Raw genomic sequence first — 21,670 nt, forward strand, 5'->3', positions numbered from 1 at the left:
ACACACACACACACACACACACACACACACACACACACACACACACACACACACACACACACACACACACACACACACACACACACACACACACACACACACACACACGCTACCGCTCGCTCTCCTCGCTCGTCCATTCACTCGCTGACGTCACTCACACACACATACATACGCTACTCGTAACACTGCCTCGTTATCGCGAATCAGACGTTCATGTTTTTTCCCCATCTATTTGAAAGTTAGGCTATTAAACATGTTGCATTCTATACGGCCTGATTATGTCATTATTTAAGCTACATAGCCTAATAAGAATCCATAATAGGATATTTGACTAAACCACAAAACTAGTTGAGGGTTTTTGCCTACCTGCAAGCATCCTCCAACTGCAATCTTTGGTTAATTATTTATTAATTTAGCGATACATTAATAATATTCTTTCTGTTCAAATCTGATAAGTGTTCCAAAATATTTTTTATTAAATGTTACATTAAGTTTGTTACATAAGTGATGTTTAAATAAAAAGCTTTTTAGATTAAAATAATCGTGGGATGTATCGAACCGTGGGTCAAAAATCTTGGCACAAACCGAATCGTGAGTTGGTTTATTGTTACAGCCCTAATGTTTATGTAATATTGAGACCGAGGGTTTAAAATGTGTACTGCAGACAAAGATTCAGAGTTCTGGAGAGGGATGTCTCTTCCAGCACACTCCCCCCTAGACTCAAAGCTCAAGCGGAGGCCAGGTGGAGGACACTGAACGAACACCAGCGCAAAATGATCTGAGCATGACATGCGAGAGAAGCGCAATTATTCTATCTTGACAATACCAAGTGACAACGTGTCCTTCCCTGTAAGCTGATCAGCTAACATTTATACATTTTGAGTTCATTGATCTTTGAGAATAATAAACCAGCTCATGTGATATTTATCTTGAAACCCTTCTGGGCCCCTGACTGATTCCAACTTTGAAATACAACTCCCAAGTTTGACTCGTGTTTTAACAGGGAGATGGTCATGATTCTTTTCCAAAGAGGACCAGGCTTTTCAGCGCAGTTAGAATCGAGTACATTCTCAGTTGATCCAGGTTCTTTGCTTGCATGGATGCAATGTGTATTACTAACCTACAGCGGGGATGCCTCCACCAATATCTTCTTCAACCTTGATTGAAATGGTGTCTGGGGTCTGTTGCTTTCCACATAGAGAAGGAAACACACACAAGACATTATTTCATTTGAACAGAATCGTTTTTAATCCCCACTTACGACTCATTAAATCATAAAGGAGTGTGCTTTCTATGGATGTGTGCTGGAGTTGTAGCAGAGTTAGCCTCTCATTTGGATGCTGAAAAAGAAGATGATTTCCAACCTGCACACTCAGCTCCTCGCGGCAGACCAGCCGCTCGCCGCGCTCCAGGCTCTTGGCCGCGCTGTGGTCCGCAGACAGCGAGTTCAGGGCCTCCACTTCTGACGCGGTGAAGAGGGTGCCATGGCCGTCTAACGCCAGTGGGCCCTCCCCTTTACCGTAGACGCTCAGGATCTTCAGCTCCCCGCTGTGACTGGACATGTGGGAGGAGCCAGGGGCGTCCACACCCAGACACTCCGAGGTGGCGCCGCGCTGCGTGCTACGGTCTCCAAAGGCTTCGCAATCTTCAGCAGAGGGAGAAAAAAAATTACAGAAAGTAATTGTTTCGGTACACTGTTTGCATAAAAGGAGGAACTGTGTATTTGTACATTTGAAACTATTTCAATGTATGTACCATTGACGCAGAGGGTTTAAAATGTGTACTGCAGACAAAGATTCAGAGTTTTGGAGAGGGATGTCTTCTCCAACACACTCCCCCCTAGACTCAAAGCTCAAGCGGGGGCCAGGTGGAGGACATTGAACGAAAACCAGAGCAAAATGATCTGATCACAACATTACATGCGAGACAAGCGCAATTATTCTATTTTTGACAATAACAAGCGACAACGTGTCCTTCCCTGTAAGCTGTTCAGCTAACATTTATACATTTTGAATTCATTGATGTTTGAGAATAATAAACCAGCTCATGTGGCATCCGTCTTGAAACCCTTCTGGGCTCTTGACTGATTCCATCTTTGAAATGCTACTCCCAAGTTTGACTCGTGTTTTAGCAGGGCACTTGTCATGATGCTTTTCCAAAGAGGACCAGGCTTTTCAGCGCAGTTAGAATCGAGTACATTCTCAGTTGATCCAGGTCGTTTGCTTCCATGGATGCAATGTGTATTACTAACCTACAGCGGGAATGCCTCCACCAATATCCTCTTCAACCTTGATTGAAATGGTGTCCGGGGTCTGCTGCTATCCACATAAAGAAGGAAACACACACAAGACATATTCTTTCATTTGCACAGAATAGTTGTCAATCCCCACTAAGGACACATTATGCATTGTTACACTGCCAAGCCGGTTCGTTCGCGGCTTTGCACGCCCTGCAAATTCATTGTCTTGCCTGTGTAAAACTGAGGGGGTAAAATCCCCCTTCATCACGGAGCCAGCTTTCTTGGTTCACTGGAGAAGGCGGGGCTATGCACGGAGAGTACACGTCTTATCAATAAATTGCATACTCCGAATGTTTTTTTTTTTTAATTCAAGACACTGATGCACGAATGAGTTTACATCTCAGTGCAGGGCTCCAGAGTGCGCCTAATTTGGGCGCACATGCAACTAGAATTCGGGGTAGTGCGACCAAATATTTTATTTGGGCGCACCGGTGCGACTGAAAATTTATCTGGTATAATTATTATTATTTATTTTTTTTACAGAGCAGTCTATTCATAATATTGTAATGACCACGGAAGAGGCAGTGAATGAAGTATTGGTTAGACAGGGATTTATTAGATACCTAATAAGACCGGTAACAATAGCAACGCTGGTAAACAAACCCGCGAAGCCCAATCCAGGGCCCTTTACTACGAAGCTCGATTAGAGGGTTAGCGAGGTATGTTGAGCTGAAAGCCTGGGTTAGCTGTTCCATGAAAGTCGATCTCTTTAAGCGTCGCTGTATCACCATGGTGACTTACGCTCGCAACCAAACCTGGTCGGGAGCAGCTTTTCAGCGAGTCTACCCGGAGATCGGCAGCTTCCTAGCCCCTCCTCCGATAATTGCGTCACCATTTGTGGGTGTTCCCATGGACCTCTGCGCACTTATCGTACAGGCGTCTCTCCGGAGACAGAGGGTTTTTCGGGACAGAACCGATCCCTTGGCATTGTTTGACGATATTCTTTAAGAGAGATACTGATTCGGCATTTATTTAATGGTCAAAATATTATTAATCAATGGCGTAAATATCGACGGTGCAACCGGTGCAGCTGCCCGGTTGCCCCCCCCCGTCAACAACTCAGTGCAAGGCAGGCACGGTCCAACGCCCCCCCCCCCCCCCCCCCCCCCCCCCAATAAACAACTCAAAACTTGGGTGCACCATAAATACGTGCTGGTGCACCCAAATTAAAAACTTAGGCGCACCAGTGCACCCAAGGAAAAAGTTAGTCTGGAGCCCTGCAGTGTAGGATAAAACAACAAGTGCAAAAACAACAACATATGCTTTATTTTGCTGACCATGCATCGTAAGAAAAGTTCTTCTGGTACTTTCCCGTAGATCGTACCAGCTTTCCCCGTCTTCATTAAATGCAACTGCATCACCTTCTCTCCCATGATGGTCAGCAGCTTGCGGATATTAGTATCCCTCTAGTTAGAACAACGCATGTTGATATCGCTGCATTGTCTCTGTTGTAGAGACAATGCAGCAACACCTCTCTAATACGGGTGTAGCGGTACATGTATTTGTACCGAACCGTCACGCTACAGGCACCTTACAGAGGTTTACTGCGGTTTGTTAATGCGGCGTACAGAGGTTTACTGCGGTTTGTTAATGCGGCGTACATAGCGTTAATATGGTCGGAGTTCCACCCGGACCGTTTAGCCAAAGTATACAACTCCGACTCCGTAACTACAGAGACCCCTCAGCAGTTCTCCGTCGGGAAGTCGGATACGCAATGCAATACGCCGCCCGATCCATCTTATATGTTGACTACAGACCATGTAAGCAGTAACTTCGGACCTTTCTTGGAAGGAATTTTTAGTTACTGGACCTTGTTCAATTTTATAGGCGCATTGTCTTTTTACAGTTTAATAACATTTTTACAACCCGCCAGCTCTTGTTGTGAAGACAAGTCACTAGGGCTGTAACGATACACAAATTCACGATTCGGTTTGTATCACGATTTTTGACCCACGGTTCGATACATCCCACGATTCTTTTAAATTTAAAAAGCATTTTATTTAAACAACACTTAAATACCAATTATCTTAATGTAACATTTAATAACAAATAATTTGGAACACTGAACAGATTTGAACCGAAAGAATACTATTAAAGTATAGCTAAATTAATAAAGAAATAACCAAAGATTGCAGTTGGAGGATGCTTTTTGCTGGTAGGCATAATAGGGCCCCTTTAACTGTTTGCTTGGTTTATTCAAATATCCTTATTAGCGCTTCTTATTAGGCTATGTAGCTTAAATAATGACATAATCAGGCCGTATAGAATGCAACATGTTCAGTGGCGTTTCTACATTAGGGGCAGGTGGGGCAGTGCCCCACCAGACCCACGAGATGGTGCTGATGAGCAGAAGGCTCAATCCATTCCTACTTCGTGGCAAACTATATATATTTTTTTATATGCAAAGTAGCGTACATATTTGTGTGAATAAACTTGACTCACAAGCATTATAGCCTTGTTTTGGAGTAATTTGATTTGTGTGTTCTACTGCCTGTGTGCTTGCTTGAATGAACGTTATGTCTATATTTCCGTTTCCTGTTTCCGGAGGGGCAAAGACCCACGCTGCCCCACCGTTACCATAGAAACACCAATGAGCGCGAACCACACCGGCCAAAGTTAACATTGAGGCTAGGGGCAATTTCAAATTTGCCCCTAGACGTTAACTGCGTAATCTACGTAATGTAGACTGGGATAATGCGAAACCCGCAAGAACTCTACCCCGAGGCTAAGCAAAAAAAACATACAGTGAGAGTGAGATCAGGAGTTACAGGAGACTTACAGAAGAGTTCTCTATCGGTAGATTTTACACAATTTTGAAAGAGTTTTTTAATTAATGAATAACAATGAATAACGTAGATTATTTGCTGAGGGTGCAATTCAGCACATTGCCGCAGGAAGAAAAATGAGAAATAAAACGTTTGGGACCACACAGACCAGACGACTTCATTCTGAACCAGCCTGGTGAGAAAACCAACCGAAAGTGGTTTGAAAGAAAGACATGGCTAACTGCGAGCACAACAAAAAGAGCACTGTTTTGCTTTCCATGCCTTCTTTTTGGAAATACCTCTAACGCAGACTCAGTTTGGACCACTGATGGCTTTAAAGACCTGAAGCATCTGGCGGAAAGAACGGTAAAGCATGAAAGTAGCAGGAGATGGAGCTGAAGGAGATCGTCTTTTTTGTTAAATAAATTATGGAAGTTATTGAAGCTATGTGTCTGTCTAATTGTTTTACTTTAATGCTATATTATAGTGCGTACCATGTTGGCGCTCTGAGATTCTTTGGAAGGAATAGTGCGTTTAAAATATAATGCAATATTATTATTATTATTATTATTACTATTATAGGCAACATCTTTGTGTCGTACTGAGCGCTAAAGCATGTGAAATGTATTTGAAATAGGATGTCTGCTCCCTGCTGGCACTCAAAATGCAGCCCATAGTATACCTGACTGGTCTACGTAGGCCTACTGTTATATTAATCAGCTCCCTCTGTTTTTGTGACGTAATATGACGTCATATAAATTTGCCCCACCAGAAATCGCAGGCTAAAATCGCCACTGAACATGTTTAATAGCCTAACTTTCAATAGATGAGGAAAAACATGAACGTCGCAATAACGAGGCATAGTGTTACGAGTAGCATATGTGTGTGCGGGAGAATGGCAGTGTGCGTATGCGTGTGTGAGTGACGTCAGCGAGTGAGTGGACGAGCGAGGAGAGTGAGCGGTAGCGCGTGTGTCTAGTGAAGAAGCGAACGAGTCCGGTAGAATAAAGTACCCATCCTGTCAATAATCGGTGGCCGCTTCATTCCGACCTATAAGCAGACAAACTGCCAGTCAAATCACACAAAACAATAGAGACAGGATCACACAGGCAATTTTTTTCACGCTTGGCCCTCTCTGGAGAAATGTCGTTCATATCGCATATGAGGACTTCGACGGCTGTGGAGAAATGCAATCCTCCGTAGCCACGGAGAGCTGTGATCACAGAGAGGGCATCTCGTCACATATTTACGGCATCGATAGGAGGGGGCGCTGTCAGCAGACTATTATTTAGACAAATTATTAGCAAATTTCAATCGGACAATTTGACCGAAGAGTTAGAAAGGGCATATCGCGCTTCTGCCTTCTCACACCGCGAGACAGGTTCGTGGCTTTGAGTATTGCGATTTTTCGGTTTTTTACAGCCCTACAAGTCACCACGCCATTCATTCCAATGGGAATAGTGACTGTCTATAATTTCAACATAAAGTGTACATATTTGTAATTTCCAAGTCGTACCAGCCTTTATACCACAGATACTATAGGGTCTATAGTAGGGCTTTAACGATGCGTATCGAAACCGAAATCGCGACACTCAAAGCCACAAACCTGTCTCGCGGTGTGAGAAGGCAGAAGCGCGATATGCCCTTTCTAACTCTCCGGTCAAATTGTCGGATTGAAATTTGCTAATAATTTGTCTAAATAATAGTCTGCTGACAGCGCCCCCTCCTATCGATGCCGTAAGTATGCGACGAGATGACCTCTCTGTGATGACAGCTCTCCGTGGCTACGGAGGATTGCATTTCTCCACAGCCGTCAAAGTCCTCATATGCGATATGAACGACATTTATCCAGAGTGGGCCAAGCGCGGAAAAAACTGCCTGTGTGATCCTGTCTCTATTGTTTTGTGTGATTTGACTGGCAGTTTGTCTGCTTATAGGTCGGAATGAAGCGGCCACCGATTATTGACAGGATGGGTACTTTATTCTACCGGACTCGTTCGCTTCTTCACTAGACACACGCGCTACCGCTCGCTCTCCTCGCTCGTCCACTCATTCGCTGACCGCACTCACACACGCATACGCACACTGCCATTCTCGCGCACACACGTATGCCACTCGTAACACTATGGGCCCTTACATAGTCGACGCAACGCTACGCTTACGCGTCCAAAAGGCTACGCGACGCGACGCTTCGGCCGCCATTAACCGTCGAAGCGTAGCAAAACGCGTCCTCCAAATTTTTGATACGCGACGCGCCGATCCATGCAATACCAAGCGTTGTCGGTGGGGGCGATACTGCAAATATTGTACATTATTACTACTATAGTTTATATTTACAGAAGAACATATGAGAGGATGCGGGAACGTGATAAGAATAAGAATCTCTTTTACTAATTATCTGTGCCAATTTATGCGAACCCTTCCACAGGGTCAAAGTGCTATTTTGATGCGCGACATCAGACAGCTGATGCGGGATTGTAAGCCATTTTAATGATCTTCTTGTCACCCGATATTCGTTCTATTGCTGGCCTTATTTGTTTTAGAATTAGCCTATTTGAATTAATTACGTAATGTTTTGTGTTCACGTTCTATGTGAAACATAAATGTTCATGTTCTGTGTGAAACATAAGTTCAGTAGCCTCTTTGAGTGAATGAAATTTGAAAGCGTGAGTGTGTAGTGAATGAAAAATTTGTGCGTGTATGGTGGGACTATTTTCTGTATTTGATAAATAAACCCCTTTTCTCTAATAATGTTGCCTACCATATAATTTCTGTGGACATTATGCGCTATAGCTTAAAGCCTTTGGCTGTAGGCCTACACTTAAATAATTCATTCATCTGTCAAGGCAATAGCTCGTTGTATAAACATTTTATATGGATATGAATTAATGAGTTTGACGTAAACCAAATTAGGTAACTTGTGTAACATGATAACTAATGAATCAAAAGTCATGCTTCCAAGTGACCAACGTCTATACATTTATTGGTCAGTGCGCATACCCAATCGTAGCACATTGTACTGGTGGGGAAACACGCCAGCATCTGACAAAAAATAATCTGCCAGCTGCTCCCTGACAAGGGCCGGTTTTGGTGAGTCGGGAAGATATCGGATGACTCGCGAAAGGAGATCATCAAACTTTGGCGCCGACATCCGAAAATACTGGAAATGCCTCTCCTCGTCCATGCTTCGCATTGGAAGCACCAGAGAAACAAATTCCCCATCATCATCTCGTGTGGTATTTAAAGGGCGCACATACCACCGCCTATCTCTGCGCTTCATCACTCTTCTTCCGTAGCCACTTTGATCGGAACGTCACCTGGAACGTCCCCCCGCGAAAACACCGGTGACTCTGCTGCCACCCATGGCGTGAGTGGTGTATTGCATGTCATGCATTGCCCGCGACGTTCGCGTATGCTGTGTAGACTATGAAAGGAAGCGCGACGCTCGCGTCACTCACGTCGTTTACGCGCGTCGCTCGCGTCGACTATGTAAGGGCCCTATGCCTCGTTATTGCGACGTTCATGTTTTTCCCCATTTATTGAAAGTTAGGCTATTAAACATGTTGCATTCTATACGGCCTGATTATGTCATTATTTAAGCTACATAGCCTAATAATAAGCCCTAATAAGGTTGGATATTCGCCGGATATTCAGTTTTGCAATCGGATTCATCCGGCTTAATCAACACAATTGCTCTATATTACGGGTGTGGTATGTTGAGGACAGTATAGGACAGCGTATTGACAAAGAATCACACCGAAATTAGTTGTTGCTATCGATATCTGTGCAAGAACAGCGCTGTAATCTACGGTACGGCTGCAATCTGTTTTAGGGGCCGTCCACAAATTACACCCCACGGACTGGTGACATAGACGTTACCATGGAATTGTTTCAGGAAAGAAAAGTAGTAAGTAAAAGCCCACCTTTGGCAAGTACTACAGCAATCAGAATCGGAAAATGTAGTTTTATTGATTTTTGGTGAACATTTTAAACTAATAATTGCATTGTGTTTCACTATTATGCAAGATGTCAACAAATAATGACCCGTAGTAAGTAAAAGCCAACCATTGGCAAGTAGGCTACTACAGCAATCAGAATGAGAAAATGTAGTTTTATTGATTTTTGGTGAATATTTTAAACTATTAATTGCATCTTGTTTCACTATTATGCAAAATATCAACAAATAATTACCAGTAGTAAGTAAAAGCCCACCATTGGCAAGTACTACAGCAATCAGAATGAGAAAATATGTTTCAAGTGATTTGTGGTGATTTCTTTCCTGAAACAATTCCATGGTTTCGTTTATGCCACCAGTCTGTGGGGTGTAATTTGTAGACGGTCCCTAAAACAGATAGCAGGCAGGACGTTGATTTAAGAGCATTTCTCCCACAGATATCATAGGAGAAACATGTCACTGTGATTTTTGTGTCCTATGCTGTCCTCAACATACTACAGCCGTAATGAAGTGCAAATGTGTTGATGAAGCCGATTGCGGGGTAAATGAAAACCGAATATCCAGCGAATATCGAACATGCGGCTGACTTGTACCCGCTGCATAACCGCGTTTTCTGATTACAGTTTAATGCATTTTTCCCAATTTACCAGCTACCGGAAACTCGACTGAACGAACGATTGCCGATCGACTCGTCTTGGCGAACTGACCGAAGCGAACTGAATCACGGAAACAAATCAATACTAAATCCCCCACTACCCGTGAACAGGCAACACAAAGCCTCCGAGTGGTTTACAAAGTCACTGCCGATGTTCTCGACTTTTGCTCCTTATATATCCAATCCTTACATAACATATTGATTTACATAACATGATTTTTTCCAGGTCAGAGCGTACATTGATCCCTATGCATACAGAACACACGAGCAGCGTTGGTGTGTGTAGTGTGTGCATGTCAGCACATTTTTCAAAGTGCAGCCGAAGTTTGACGTCTGTTCATCTTGACCCCTTGGACCCTACACCTGGCAGTACACAAGATAGGAACAGAGGGACCCGACTCCGCTGCGCCGTGTCAAAACCTTGTTTCCACTGTTAATGAATTTATATGATATATAGGCCTGAAATAATCATAGTTTGTTAATTTCTTCCATATGAGCAGACATTCTTAAAGATTCAGGGCATTCCCTTGGTATCTAAGCAGCAGAGATCATTGCCTGTACTGTACCCCCTTTGCTGAACTTTGCCCATTCTCGTGTGATCCCCCTGGTTTGCAGAGGTGCACGCTCAGTCAGAACGTTTATCCAAATAACAAAGAAGTGTACAACACTTGCATTACAGTGCGTGTATTCACACACATACCTGATACCATCTACCTTTACATTAGACACAGTAGCTGGGATGTTAGCTGTAGAGCTAATGCTACAGCAACATTATAAGGGTAACAACGTAACATACAGTAAAGCAACACAATGATATAGCGGTAGTTCACTTACTTGTCCGAGGTTTGTAGCTGAGCAGAGGAGAGTTGATACTGAACGGGACTCCATTTCCAGACGTTCCGCAAGTCCAGCTTTGTATTGGACCAAGTTGAGGAAGCACTCGTCGGTGAAACTTACTATATTATGTGCTGAGCTCACGCGGTCGTAGCTCATTTTCTCATGGGCGGTCGGGACAAATTCTCTGGGCGGGCAAAGTAGATAAAGGGGAGGTAACCTCTCCCCGTATATTTCTTTTCTTTTTTATTGAACATTTTTATGATAATACAAACAAAAGAATGAGCGATAAAATGCAAGAAATAAAATAACAAATGTAATGAGGATCAATGAGATCCTCAGGATCCTTAGCAACAAATATAGGGTTAGGTAATACAGTTCAAATAATACATTTCTCTTTCATTATTTCCTTTTTGATGAGTTTTGTTAAATTTGATATAGTGGTTGGTTGAAGCAACCAACCACATGACCAACCACCTACATATGGGGACGTGCCTTTCTGAAGGTTGTAGAGACAAGTTAAAAACAGTTTTCTTTTTTAAAAAAAATCCTTATAATAGCCATCTGTTTATATTTTACTTAAGTCCTTTTTTTCAATTAAATGAAATGTACCTACATATGGGGACATTGTCAGATTTATATGACTTTTTGGGACTAGCATACACACACACAATTTTTTCCTATTCAAACTAACAAATCAGGACAAAAATGAAATCTGGGTACTATGGGTAGAATTTAATCAAACCATGTCGCAAAGAGGTTAATCCCAATGAATGTTTTATTCAAGGTCTCATTTCATTTTGTGCTATGTATATAGCGGCTTTCAAGTTAATTATCTATACACTTGTATACATATACAAATGTATAAAAAGTCACGGTTGTCCGTGAATTAACCAAACTAATTTAGAACATAACATGCGTTGAGCAAAAAAAGAATGGCAAGAACAGCCTTGCTCTGCTCCGACCTACTGGCTCATTTTTCTTTTCAGGGCAACAATACGGTTGTTGACGTGATACTTTATGCTAGATCAATTCCGACATTTCAGTGCGACAGGTTCACTCAACAGACAAGACATGCAATGCCTCTTTCCAGGAACTTCACATCCCCTTATGTAGTCCATTAAATGTCTTTCCATTGTTTGGACTTCAGCTGTCTCCCACTTCCTCCTCAAGTTTACATTTGCACCTGGTAAGGAATATACATACAACAAACAAGAATGTTTTCACTGGAATTGTATAGATGCCTCAATTGACCATGATCATTCAAAGTCATAATATACAATTGACCTCTTTCAATTTCTAAATCAACTGTCACTGTTACTCTGAATGTATTTTATTACTTGGTTTTGTGTGGCTCATGGTGATTTGCAGGGTGGAATCAGGACTTTCCTCAAGTCTTTTCTGGGACCCTGTGAATAGATAAGGAAGTACATTTCCTTACCCTAAATATGGACCAGTTTCAATCTTTAACTGAAGATGTGCATTAGTGAATGTTAAACATACAATTGTTTCAACATAACTTTTGAACCTTGTACCCTGTTTGCATGTATATTCATGTTAGAAACACATGCAATAAAAATACAGAATACATCACAAATAATATATAAATACAAATATCAAGTATCAAACGGCCACAATGTTGGACAGAATGTGTCTAGGATCTAAGAATAACATGGGGGGAGCAGTGAAATAATGTGTGTACTCCTATATAGTCCTACTTATTAGGAGATCATACCTGTACATTTGCCGGAGGTTCACCGATCAGGGATCCATGGGTCTCGAAAGACGTGCTGGACGCAGGTTGAGGCCAAGGGCTTGGCAGCTTTTTGTGAGGAAAATATGATGATTTAGTGCAATAGACACCAGCTTTACACAGTTGATCATTGTGGACCAAGTGATTGGATTGTGTAATCTTTTCATCAACATTATTCAATGGAGGTTGCTCCTCTTTATAAAATCTTGTATTCCTTCACAAAATCCAGATCACTTCCACCATGTGATCCCACACACACTGATGAAGCCTGTATGCAATCTCAGCATCAAACACAAGATAGAGGCATCAAAATTAAGATGGCATTCAAACCACAGAACCACCATTCTCAAATCAATCCTTACCTGTACTTTCATGATGTGTGGTGTGCTAACGACTTCACAAAAAGAGGTACGATGCTCCTCTCCAACCTTGCTGTTGGCTGGATGAAGAGGGGAGCTTGCAATCTATTTAGCAAAAGATGAATCCAATTAAGGGAGTACACACCAACTATTCAAACAGCAAATACTCAGTTCAATAATAAATACACTTTTAAACTTGAAGTCAGACCAACGTGAATAACTAGGACTCCATGCCATAGACATTTCATGGCAAAACAATTTCAGGACATGAACTTGCATGCTCACACAATCCTTGAGGTAACAATATTTGGACATCAGAATCAAATTTGGCACCGGTAGCCGTAGTAGCAGTAACATCAAATGTAGTAGAAGTAGTAGGAACAGTAGTAGTATTAATAGCATAGCAGTAGAAGTACTACACTACTAGTTATTCACAGTAGTAGTAGTCAGGACAACGTGAATAACTAGGACTCTATGCCATAAACATTTGATGCCCAAATGATATGAGGCATAAACTTGCATATCTCACACTCACACAATCCTCGGTTGAACAATATTGGGACATGGAAGTGGAGTAGCAACAATATTAGTGCAGTATAGTAGAAGTATAGTAATAGTAGCAATAGTAGTAGTCAGACCATTGTGAATAACTAGGACTCCATGCCATAGACATTTCATTGCAAAACAATTTCAGGACATAAACATAAATATCTCACACTATCCTTGGTTAAACATTGCTGGAAAAATGTGTCTAGGATCTAAGAATAACATGGGGAGAGAAGTGAAATAATGTGTGTACTCCTATATAGTCCTACTTATTAGGAGATCATACCTGTACATTTGCTGGAGGTTCGGAGATCAGGGATCCATGGGTCTCGACAGACGGGCTGGACGCAGGTTGAGGCAAAGGGCTTGGCAGCTTTTGTGTGTTTAATTTATTGCCAAGTCCACTAGCATGCAAAAAATGCAGTCACAGTTTTATACTGTGAAAGTAGCTGTATTTAGGTTTTTGATAACAGCCCATCAACCCACTCTCTTTAACATTAACACTTCATTACACTTCAAACACTCACTTCAGTGAGTTCAATCTCAATATTAGGCCCTGCCAAGCCCTCCTTCTGGAGAACCACCATCCTTCAAATTCTCACTAGTGTTAGGGTTAGAGTGAAAACTAGCAGGATGGTGGCCCTCCAGAAGGGTAGCTCTAAGGCTGATCCCTAAAGATTGATATAATTCGAGAAATAGTCATATTTGTGTATAAATACAATTGCTGTATGTATATAACATTTACTTACAAGTGTACGCCATGGCCAGTTGCAATCCCCATAGCTATATCGGATCTCTGACCCTGAGGCTATATTGTCAATCGCAAATAAACAGAGATGAGGTTTGCCTCCAACAAGGATTATTCTCATTCTGCCATTGGGCGATTTATGGTCATCATTGAACAGCCGTCCCATTGATCCGTCTTCCTTTGATGCATCAATGCTAACAGGGAGATTATATATAGAAAAATGTTCAGTGAGACAAATTCCCTAAATGCCTGATAGAATACATATTGCCCTTTTTTGTATTCCCAAGGTCTAATGTAAGTCAATTCATCTTTCACGATCCATTCCAGGGCTCCAGACTAACTTTTTCACTAGTAGCACTGTAGCCCCTAACTGAATAATGTAGGGGCATTACCAGAAGTTTTAGGGGTACACACCATAAAACATCAATTTTTTTCACTGTATTACAAATAAATATTTTGATAATGAATGCAGACATTTCAATGTGCGGTTTCATATTCAGTGTTACATTTTATTGTGTTTCTCATCTATACCAACTGTTTCCACGTGTGCGCGCATATGCGTTCGACGAGTACGGAAGCGACAGTTTCACGGGAGTGCGCCCGCTTGCCATGCCGCTGGACGCTGCGCCTCCTCTCTGCCCACTCGCCTCTTCATTGAGAATGCCTTAGCAGGCGCCTCCCTTTATGGCACATGAAGTCCTGACCGGGTTCGGGTACCCGCTGGTAACCGACGGGTGACCCGCACAATTTGGATGAAATGGGTGAACGAATCAATAGTTTGCGTATTGTTCAAACACATGTAGCAGGTCTCACAGAGACTTTTAAGCGCGCTCGAAATTTAAGCCCTAGGACCCTCCCCCTTTAGCCACTAACGGTGGCAATTCCCTATCCTTCTCACACCCATTGGCCTGCCACAGATTCCGGATTCGTTGACGCGCCCCTTCCCCGTTTAACGTGTAAAATAAAAAAAAACTCTCAAATTGTGGTCGCAGTCTGGAGCCCTGATCACAGTTCTTCCTTCTAGGTAACATTTGAACATCAAAGTTATTGAAATTCTTGCGCTGTAGGCCTAATGGCTGCTCTACCAATTACAGAGGATAGGCCTATAAGATCTAACCTAATCTATTTCTTATATTTTCAGAAAATTGTTTTAGCTGATGATGTCCAACTTACCACCAGTAACCACCGTTCCACTGAAAATCAAACAAAAAGGTTTTCTCTTTGTCCGAGAATTTATTTTGTCTTGCACTGCACTCATGCTGTGAGATAAGTTCCCTTCGATATTCGGCTAGAAAACACCCACTTTCAATGGGTACACGTGCAAAAACACCTCTTCCTATTAAAAGGGCATACAAGTATTCACTAGTTTAGTATAAAACAAGTCCCTGACATGCACGTTTTTTATATCAAACCATTTTTAAATTTACATTTATGTTTACAAGTAATTGTCTGTTATGCACACAATGACTTGTTTTACAGATAATTTCCATGGCATTATAACTTCCCGAAATTCCTTACAATTGCTAAGGCTAAAATAGGATAAGGTATAGAGGATCTATAGATATATCAATAGGATATAGAGCACAGCTCAATAGCACAAGTACTGAAATCCATTTCTGATCCCTACAGATAAGAGAACAGTAATAGAAAATGTTAAATTATGAATGTCACCAACCTTTCTGGATGTCAATGAACCTCTCCTCCAAGAAAGGTTTATCAATGGCAGATCTGACATGTTCGGAAGCATCCTTCTCCGGAGTAAGACGTTGTCTTCTTTTTGCCATATTAGGTACAGAATTTCTAGCGGGAAGAAATAATATGCCAAATTAAATTGCAGAACAGGCAAAATATTCAGCCTAATATAATGTCACTATTTTTCTAACAATTAGGCCTACTTCGCAGCTACAAAGCGCTCGTTAGTATGATATACTATATATCATCTATTTATCAAGTCACCTATCAGCTACGACCCGAACTATAAGTAACGCAGAGTTTAGATCGCAGCCTACTCTCTGAGTAGTGTCCGATAAAACACCTTTTTATAATCAGACTATCGTCAAAATTGATTGGTTTAAGAGATATTTAATGTATCACATCCGTTAAAGAAAAAGGGAAGTTATAGGCCTACACATTATATCCGCAACGATTAATTGAGTTTGACGTTCAATATTCCCCTTTTATTTACCTCCTTAACTCAAAAGCTCATCAATTACTTACGACGGAGCATTAGGGCCACACATGAATGAAATAAAATATTTTTGCCGTGACGAGATTAAAGTAGACACGTCGACTTTAAAGTCAACATGTCAAGAATAAACTCGAAATGTCGAGAATAAAGTTGAAATCTCGACATAATCTCGATTTGTCGATTTTAAAGTCGACATTAAACTCGAAATGTCGAAATATCACAACCGCTCCACAGGGCCTGCACTGAATCCAATGGCTTGTGTGGATAATTTGGTAAAATTGTATTTCAGAATCGGGTTTAACAATAAAGAGATCCTCGCTGTTTTAGCGCAGAGGCACAGTATGGTGATTAGTGTAAGGACGCTGAAAAGGTTGTGCGGAAAAATTTGTGGTGCAGAGTTACAGCCACTCCGAGCCAGTCACACATTGAGCTTCCCCCAAATGCGCTATTTTGGTGTCTGTAGCTGTAATGCAAATGAGGAGGAGCGAGGCGGGACAAGGAGGAGGGTGGGGGTGTGGCCCTGAGCAGCTTGCAGCCACGGTGCATGCGCTCTGTTTACAGTGGATGTATCAGGCGCACACAGCCATTAGCCGTGTTCTGTAAATATTCTAGATATTCACACGTGAGTCCTGGAGCTCTATATCTAAATATTATCATATAGCCTACATAGATATCTATATCATATAATATATATTATCACGGCCAAAAGCTGTGTGCGCTAGGGCTGGGCGATATATCGATATTTAAAATATATCGATATTTTTTCAAACGCCATATGAAACGAGACCATATCGTCAATATCGATATTATTTAATTTGCGTTGAAATTACACAATAGTATCTGTCTGCGTCCTGCAAGACGGAGGCGTAACTTGTAGTAGGAGGCGTAACTTGTACTAGGAGGCGTAACTTGTTATTTTCTAAATCGCGGTAAACAAAAAGCATTGTAAATCATGGTTCACACGAGATCTTCATTGAAGTCGGGTCTTCCGATATTCATGACGGTAAGTAAATTTAAGGCCTAATATTTTAGGTCCGAGTTGCGGTCATTTATGTACCCGCGCACCACTGCTACATACAGATCACTTCCGCGATTTAGAAAAGTAGCCTACTAGACACGCCTCCGACTACAAGTTACGCCTCCGACTACATGTTACGCCTCCTAGTGCAAGTTACGCCTCCTCCGACTACATGTTACGCCTCCTACTACAAGTTACGCCTCCGTCTTGCAGGACGCAGACAGACCCACCTCAAATTACAGCACATTTGTTCCAAATAACACCAGTTTCGAACCGCGCCTGCCGCCTGCTATTTCGTTACTCTGCTTTATATGTCTCTCCCGCTCTGCCTCCGGCTCCCACACACAGTCTCTGCCTGCCCCCCCCCCCCCCTCCACTGACTCACGTCACTTTTTGAAATCGCGAAACATGAGCAGTGTTCGAAATCGTTCACTATTCATTGGGTATTTCAAGTGCATTATATTGTCCATGAAATTAACCACTGAGAATTCGAACTCACTACAAAATGGCGAGCACCCTATATTTAAGCAATAGATCACGCCAGGCTGTGGTATGTGCTCATTATACCACTGTTAAGGGGCGTTGTCCGGACCCGACGCGCAGCGGTTACAGCTCTCTGTAACCTTACAGAGAGACACAGCGGAATACAATGTGCCTATGGTACCCCAGTGGCTAAAACTTGCGTTTGGTGTAAAACGAGCCCTATAGCTGTTCTGCTCGCCTTTGAAAAAACGGAGGCTCAAGCCCGCTGATTTGGAATGTCTTTAGGTTAGTCACAAAGCATCTAAGCTCCTCCCCTTACTCTGCCTGGCCCGCCCAGAGACGTTGGCCCACCAATGAGACACGACCATGCGAGCACCACATGTGTGTGTGAATACACACACTGTAACGCAAGTGTTTTTTGTCGGTTCTTTGACGTCTCTTGTATTTCCACAACGAGACTGTAGTGGGGGTTATCTGAGCCATGGTTGAGAAGGAATTGGGGGAAAGGAACTTTGGCTTTGACTCGCTGAAGTAGGCTACATGAACTGCGACATGCCTCCCGTGTGTTCTAGAATATTTACAGAACACGGCTAAAGGCTGTGTGCGCCTCGCCATTGCGATACATCCACTGTAAACAGAGCGCATGGTACCGTGGCTGCAAGCTGCTCAGGGCCACACCGCCACCCGCCTCGCTCCTCCTCATTTGCATTATAGACACCAAAACAGCGCATTTGGGGGAAGCTCAATGTGCGACTGGCTCGGAGTGGCTGTAACTCTGCACCACGGCCGAATTTCGGGAACGTCTTTGAATACTGTGTTAGTTGCCCACTAATACCTATATTAAAGAATACATAAAATAGCATGTCATGGGACATGACATGCAACGCCCCCCCCGAACGCAGTCATTACGGTTCATAATATTTCGGAAGGCGCACAAAGCTTTTGGCCGTGATGTTATATGTTATAATGTTCTCAAATACGAGACGGAGGCACTGTCTAGTCCACGGTTTATTCAACCATCAAACTGAATTCAATTCCGAATGGTAGAAATAGTAATATCAAATCTACGCGCAGAGCGCGCCCCCCCCCCCCCCCCCCCCCCCGCGGCATGTCGCAGTTCATACGTCGTATATTAGATTATTCGTTCCCGAGTCAAGATCGATTTTTAACATTTGGACCGTCAACATTGTTTGTTTGACCGGTTGCCATGGTTATCTCTACGACGGAGTACGGAGTATTAGGGCCACACATGAAAAAAAAATATTTTTGCCGTGACGAGATTAATGTCGACACGTCGACTAGTTAATTATCACGTCTGTTCAGGTCCTCCTCCTGAACAGACGAATTTTTCCGCACCTTTTCAGCGTCCTTACACTAACCACCACAATGTGGCTCTGCGCCAAAACAGCGAGGATCTCTTTATTGTTAAACCCGATTCTGAAATACAATTTTACCAAATTATCCACACCAGCCATAGGATTCAGTGCATGCCCTGTGGAGCGGTTGCTATCTCTCCCAACTGATTTCAACTGTATCCTGAACATTTCGAGTTTAATGTCGACTTTGATCTGGCGTCTGCTTCTCCCCTAAGGCAAGGTCAAGGTGTAGTCTTGTCGTCTATGCGGCCCGGGAAATGTAAGGCAAGTCAATTTCCCCGCGAACATATTCCCGGGGAATTGTCCTAAAATCAGCCTCGCGCAAATGTGAAAATGCAAGACGCCTATGCGCGGGAATCAAACAGAATAATAATAATACATTTAATTTAGAGGCGCCTTTCAAGGCACCCAAGGTCACCTTACAGAGAGACATTTCGAGTTTAATGTCGACTTTAAAGTCGACAAATCAAGATTAAAGTCAACATAATATTTCGACTTTATTGTCGACATTTCGAGTTTAATGTCGACATGTTGACTTTAAAGTCGACGGGTCGACTTTAATCTCGTCACGGCAAAAAAAAAAAAAAGTTCTTCATGTGTGGCCCTAATAGCCTACTCGGTCGTATTATCTCCGTGTGGTTAATTTGCAGTTGCGGTTTTAATTACATTAAACTGTAATCAGAAAACGCGGTTATATGCTCTAGACCCATCTGCGGTATAACAGCTGGGACGAATTTCGAATTAGGCTATAATGTAGGCCTACACTTTATGTTGAAAGTATAGAACGTCGAGATTCCCATTGAAACGAATGGCGCGGTGACTATAGGCTACTTCACAACGAGAGCTGGTAGGCCTACATTGTGAAAAAATAATTAAACTGTAATCAGACAACGCGGTAGGCTAATACATACAAATTGCGGTTGAGGTGACGAAATATTGGACCAACGTATTGCTTGCATAGTTACATCAACACAAGTATAATGATAATAATAATAATAATAATAATAATAATAATAGGCTACATTTAATTTAGAGGCGCCTTTCAAGGCACCCAAAGTCACCTTACATACCTCCACTTGTTCTGGCGTCTGCTTCTCCCCTAAGGCAAGGTCAAGGTGTAGTCTTGTCGTCTATGCGGCCCGGGAAATGTAAGGCAAGTCAATTTCCCCGCGAACATATTCCCGGGGAATTTTCCTAAAATCAGCCTCGCGCAAATGTGAAAATGCAAGACGCCTATGCGCAGGAATCAAACAGAATAATAATAATAATAATAATAATAATACATTTAATTTAGAGGCGCCTTTCAAGGCACCCAAGGTCACCTTACAGAGAGACATTTCAAGTTTAATGTCGACTTTAAAGTCGACAAATCAAGATTAAAGTCGACATAATATTTCGACTTTATTGTCGACATTTCGAGTTTAATGTCGACATGTTGACTTTAAAGTCGACGGGTCGACTTTAATCTCGTCACGGCAAAAAAAAAAAAAGTTCTTCATGTGTGGCCCTAATAGCCTACTCGGTCGTATTATCTCCGTGTGGTTAATTTGCAGTTGCGGTTTTAATTACATTAAACTGTAATCAGAAAACGCGGTTATATGCTATAGACCCATCTGCGGTATAACAGCTGGGACGAATTTCGAATTAGGCTATAATGTAGGCCTACACTTTATGTTGAAAGTAGGCCTATAGAACGTCGAGATTCCCATTGAAACGAATGGCGCGGTGACTATACTTCACAACGAGAGCTGGTACATTGTGAAAGAATAATTAAACTGTAATCAGACAACGCGGTAATACATACAAATTGCGGTTGAGGTGACGAAATATTGGACCAACGTATTGCTTGCATAGTTACATCAACACAAGTATAATGATAATAATAATAATAATAATAATAATAATAATAATAATAATAATAATAATTAGGGCTGTAACGATACGCGTATCAAACCGAAAATCGCGATACTCAAAGCCACGAACCTGTCTCGCGGTGTGAGAAGGCAGAAGCGCGATATGCCCTTTCTAACTCTTCGGTCAAATTGTCCGATTGAAATTTGCTAATAATTTGTCTAAATAATAGTCTGCTGACAGCGCCCCCTCCTATCGATGCCGTAAATATGTGACGAGATGCCCTCTCTGTGATCACAGCTCTCCGTGGCTACGGAGGATTGCATTTCTCCACAGCCGTCGAAGTCCTCATATGCGATATGAACGACATTTCTCCAGAGTGGGCCAAGCGTGAAAAAAATTGCCTGTGTGATCCTGTCTCTATTGTTTTGTGTGATTTGACTGGCAGTTTGTCTGCTTATAGGTCGGAATGAAGCGGCCACCGATTATTGACAGGATGGGTACTTTATTCTACCGGACTCGTTCGCTTCTTCACTAGACACACGCGCTACCGCTCGCTCTCCTCGCTCGTCCACTCACTCGCTGACGTCACTCACACACGCATACGCACACTTGCATTCTCCCGCACACACATATGCTACTCGTAACACTATGCCTCGTTATTGCGACGTTCATGTTTTTCCTCATCTATTGAAAGTTAGGCTATTAAACATGTTGCATTCTATACGGCCTGATTATGTCATTATTTAAGCTACATACCCTAATAAGAAGCGCTAATAAGGATATTTGAATAAACCAACCAAACAGTTAAAGGGGCCCTATTATGCCTACCAGCAAAAA

At 42.3% G+C, this 21,670-nt stretch overlaps 1 protein-coding gene across 7 annotated transcripts in view; it reads right to left on the minus strand.

Moving 5' to 3' along the window:
• LOC132460631 (zinc finger protein 431-like) overlaps positions 1–21,670 on the minus strand; it is a 153,890-nt gene that overhangs the window by 45,319 nt on the left and 86,901 nt on the right. For 2 of the 7 annotated variants that reach the window (XM_060055377.1, XM_060055376.1), the window contains exon 1: positions 1,365–1,681. The exons of 2 other annotated variants lie outside the window; for them this stretch is intronic. In XM_060055377.1, the coding sequence (XP_059911360.1) occupies positions 1,365–1,562 (198 nt within the window). In that variant the 5' untranslated portion in view covers positions 1,563–1,681. Of the gene's footprint in view, positions 1–1,364; positions 1,691–10,508; positions 10,654–21,670 lie in introns of those variants that run through there. 3 more of the 7 variants (XM_060055378.1, XM_060055375.1, XM_060055372.1) reach the window with 3 other exon arrangements.

Source organism: Gadus macrocephalus, chromosome 7 (genome assembly GCF_031168955.1).
Source record: "Gadus macrocephalus chromosome 7, ASM3116895v1".
NCBI lineage: Eukaryota > Metazoa > Chordata > Actinopteri > Gadiformes > Gadidae > Gadus > Gadus macrocephalus.